Here is a 3940-nt window from a genome sequence, read left to right on the forward strand (position 1 = left end):
AGCAGACAGGAAATCAAAAGACGAATTGCATTGGGAAAGAATGCTGTCAGGGACCTCTCTAGAGTATTGAAGAGCAACGATGTCAGTCTGGAGACAAAGGTGCACACTTAATCCAGGCCATGTGTCAGAAAGCTGGACAATGACTAGAGATGACAAAAGGAGAATTGATTCCTTTGAGCTGTGGTGCTGGGGAAGAGTATTGAATATAACAAGGACTGCTAGGAGAATAAATAAGTTCGTTCTAGAGAGGGTGAAACCAAGCTGTTCCTTGGAGGCAAGAATTCTGAAGCTTTGTCTGACATACTTTGGGCATGTTGCAAGGAGTGACTCATCCTTGGAAAGGGACCTCATGCTTGGGAGGGTAGAGGGACAGACAGAACAAGAGAGGAAGACCTTCGATTAGATTGACTGATTCAGTGTGTCAGGAACAATAACTTTGGCATCAGATAGAGCAGGGTTCAGAGCTCTTGCACACTGAGCTCAAGCGACTCAACAGCACATTACAACAACAGTACCAAGGGTGTTGACTATGGATTCAAGGAACAAGATACTGTTTGTTGGCAACTTCAGTATTTTCTCCTTTTATCATGATGCTGCCTATTGGTCTAGTGGTAAGGATTTTTGTCTTTTTGATGCTGAGATGTAGTCTATATTGAAGGCTGTAGTCTTTACTCCTCTGTAGCAAGCAAGGTGTGTCACTGCAAAGTGCAGGCTGAATCTTCCTTTGATCTTGATGCTACATTCCTCTTCATAAAGCCCAGCTTCTCAAATAATTTTCTCAGCATACAGATAGGTATGGAGAATACGCACACCTTTCTTGATATTAACGCATGCAATGTTCCCTTGCTCTGTTCTAACAATAGCTTCCAGATCTCGGAAGAGTCATTATTAAGTGTTGTGGAACTCCCTGGCTTCTCAATGTTTCCCATTTGATAAGACATTTTAGTAAAATATCTTGGATATATTACTAAATTTTTCATCTATAGGATTTTATTTCATTGTCATAATTTTACAAGGTAATTTATCATCTCATTTAACAGATGATGCAGCCAAGTCTCAGAAAAACGAACCCGCCAGGTTTGCCAAGATCAGAGAGCTGACGAATTGAACTCACATGTGGAGATGGTCAGTTAAAACTGGAAAAAGGATATTAAACTTTATTCACTTACAAAAACACAGTGGAAGCAAGTCGGGGTGGGTGTGGGGAGATGATCCCAGTCCTCGATTTTCAAATCCCCATAGAACTGGGATAGGAGGAGGCAAGGCTCCAACCAAAGGGGCGCCGATAGGGGAGAAATCCACAGTCCAACATAAAACTCAGCAAGAAAGTGGAAACTGCATTCTAATCCAATTTACTTTGTAGAGGCCAGGCTTATAATTACTATTCATTCTGATCCCACTTTGCATAACTTTTTTCCTAGTTTCCTCAAGCAAATGTTATGTACCATCTAGTCGGAAAGGATTCATAACTGACCCTTTAGCAGATTTTCAGAGACAGATCAATCGCACGGGAGATTGCCACTCTTTCTTCAGCAGAGCAGCTGGTGGATCTAACTTGACAAGCTATTGTAGCTCCCTCCAAGCAAATAAGACCTGTCACTTGAGTTCTCATTAAGGCTGGCAACCAAGACTCACCGAAAAGAAACTGATGCATGAACGACTACATTAACAAATAAATGTCCTCCTAAGGCTAAAGTCTGAAAGGAGAGACTGGACAAAGCTTGCCCAGAATGACCCCTACTCAAGCAGCCAGCTCCACAAAGTGCTAGAAACGAGGAGGAAGAACAGAACACCTCGGAACCAATGGCGCGACCCTTGTTTCCTGCTCCGGTGGGGGATGGATTTGAGGAGGATACACCGGGGGCGTGGCCTGGCCGGCAGCGCGGCACCAAGGATCCGAGTCAGAGTGGTGGTTTAGCAGCAGATCGCGTTTGGAGGAAGAGACCCGGAGAGTAACCGGAAAGAGGGGCACAGATCGAGACAGCGGTGTGTGCCGGAGCAGCTGAGTGTGACGCTCTGTCCCCGCGCAGTGGCGCGCGCCTCCCGGGCCCGCACGATCATGAACCTGGAGCGGCTGCGGAAGCGTGTCCGCCAGTACATCGATCAGGTGGGGGGCAGGGGCGCCGGTCTGGAGGGATGGCCCGACCCTGACATGTGTGGGTCCCCGAATCCAAGAGATGAAACTGGCCCAGAGCCCATTTCCTTGGGACCTGGAAGGAGGGGTTAAGCTGTCATTGGGATTCTAATTAAGGAGTGATAGGATTGACTATGGGTTTTGATCTCTGTAAGTAAATAGCTTCTCTCCCCATCTCTTTTACCTGCAAGTAACAGCCCTTGGGTATTATTGCTCTCAACCCTAGAACTCTTCTTTATCTGCAATGTGGAGGATAGGATGCATGTAAAATGAAAGTCATTTAAGTGCGGGAATGCTCTCACAACTGTTCAATGTCCCATTCTGCAGCCAGCGTTAACACTTGGGCACTTAACAGGTGTTCAGTAAATATTTAATGCTAAATGGATGTTGATGGACAATTTGGGAAAAGTTGCGCTGTGGCCTGTGGATCTAGCTTGCTAATAGAAATTTTTCTCCTGATTTCTTATTTGGCTGAATTTATTTGAAGATGTACTTGAAGCTTTTACAAATCACATTAACTACATCCCCAGTCCTTTCACTACCGTTGAGTGATTAGCAAAAAGTGTTTAAGGAAACAAATATCTCCGGTATCAACAGGATGTAGTCCATGATGTCATTGATATTTTGGCCTAGTGGTAAGAAGCTGTGCTAAAATTCCGAAGGCATACGATTTGAAATCTACCAGCTGCTCCACGAGAAAATGATGGGCCATCTTCTCCCTTGTGGTTTACTGCCTCTTAAAACCTGCTGGGAGATCAGCTATGGGTTGGTTCCCATTCGACACCACAACACCTAGTAAACAGAAAAGAAGGGAAAGAAAAATAAACCACATTTAATACGAAGAATTTTGAAGCTCCATCTCACATACCTTGAGGATGTGTCCAGGAGGGACCTATTTTTGGAGAACGACATCATGCTCGCAAGGGTGAAGGGACAGCGCAGAAGAGGAGGATCCCCTAGATGAAATGGATGTATACAGTAACTAGGGCAATGGGGGTAGGTGGATCAGAGTCAATGAATGAGACTGGCTCAGGACAGCACAGGCTTTAGAGCTATTGTACATAGGGTCACCATGAGTCAATGGCACATAACAGCAGCAACAATACAAAATATAGGGATCTCTGGTGGTAAGATGCTGTGCTGCAATCCTGAAGACATGCAGTTTGAGGCCACCTGCTACTCCGTGAGAGAAGGATGGGCAATCTCTTCCTGTGCTATTAACTGCCTCTGAAAACCTGCTGGAGGGTCAGCTATAGGTCAGTTCTGACTCTACTGTTACACAACAGCAACAAAGGGATTAGGATGTGAAATGCTGCAGACAAATGTTTCCAGAGTATTGGATGGCAGTGTTTTTGTTAAGCACACTCTGTTGACAGTATGTACTGAGTACTGTTCTTGGCACCATGGATATAGTAAAGAGCAAGTCAGGCCTAATTTCCACTTAGAATTGAACAGACTGATCATCATCCCATATATGCTCCTTCTCCTGGGATAACTGGCAAACAGTGTAGCTAGTTTGTATCACAGAGTACTGAGGCACAAATTGGAGAAAGACTGAGAATAAGGACTCGAGTTAGCCATGATAAACTTGTGATTTTGAACTTTAATTGGTATTGTTAGCATCTTCATCTTTACAGTGGCAGCCCCCCTTACCCACCCACCCATGATCAGAGAATCTTATACATAGGTATTGTTTTTTACCAGGTATAATGTTAGGTCCAATATGGATTGAGGCTCAATGTCAAGAAGACAAAGATTCTCACCACTGGACCAAGTGGCAGCATCAGGATGGATGGTGAAGAGATT

General features: G+C 44.6%; 1 protein-coding gene across 1 annotated transcript in view; it reads left to right on the forward strand.

Moving 5' to 3' along the window:
• The first annotated feature begins 2049 nt into the window (after positions 1–2049).
• Positions 2050–3940, forward strand: part of CDC16 (cell division cycle 16) — a 47322-nt gene continuing 45431 nt past the window's right edge. The window contains exon 1 of the mRNA XM_006883816.1: positions 2050–2107. Within this exon, the coding sequence (XP_006883878.1) occupies positions 2060–2107 (48 nt within the window). The 5' untranslated portion in view covers positions 2050–2059. The remainder of the gene's footprint in view (positions 2108–3940) is intronic.

The sequence above is a fragment of the Elephantulus edwardii genome, unplaced genomic scaffold (assembly GCF_000299155.1).
Source record: "Elephantulus edwardii isolate Elephantulus edwardi_28Jun2011 unplaced genomic scaffold, EleEdw1.0 scaffold00030, whole genome shotgun sequence".
Taxonomy (NCBI): Eukaryota; Metazoa; Chordata; class Mammalia; order Macroscelidea; family Macroscelididae; genus Elephantulus; species Elephantulus edwardii.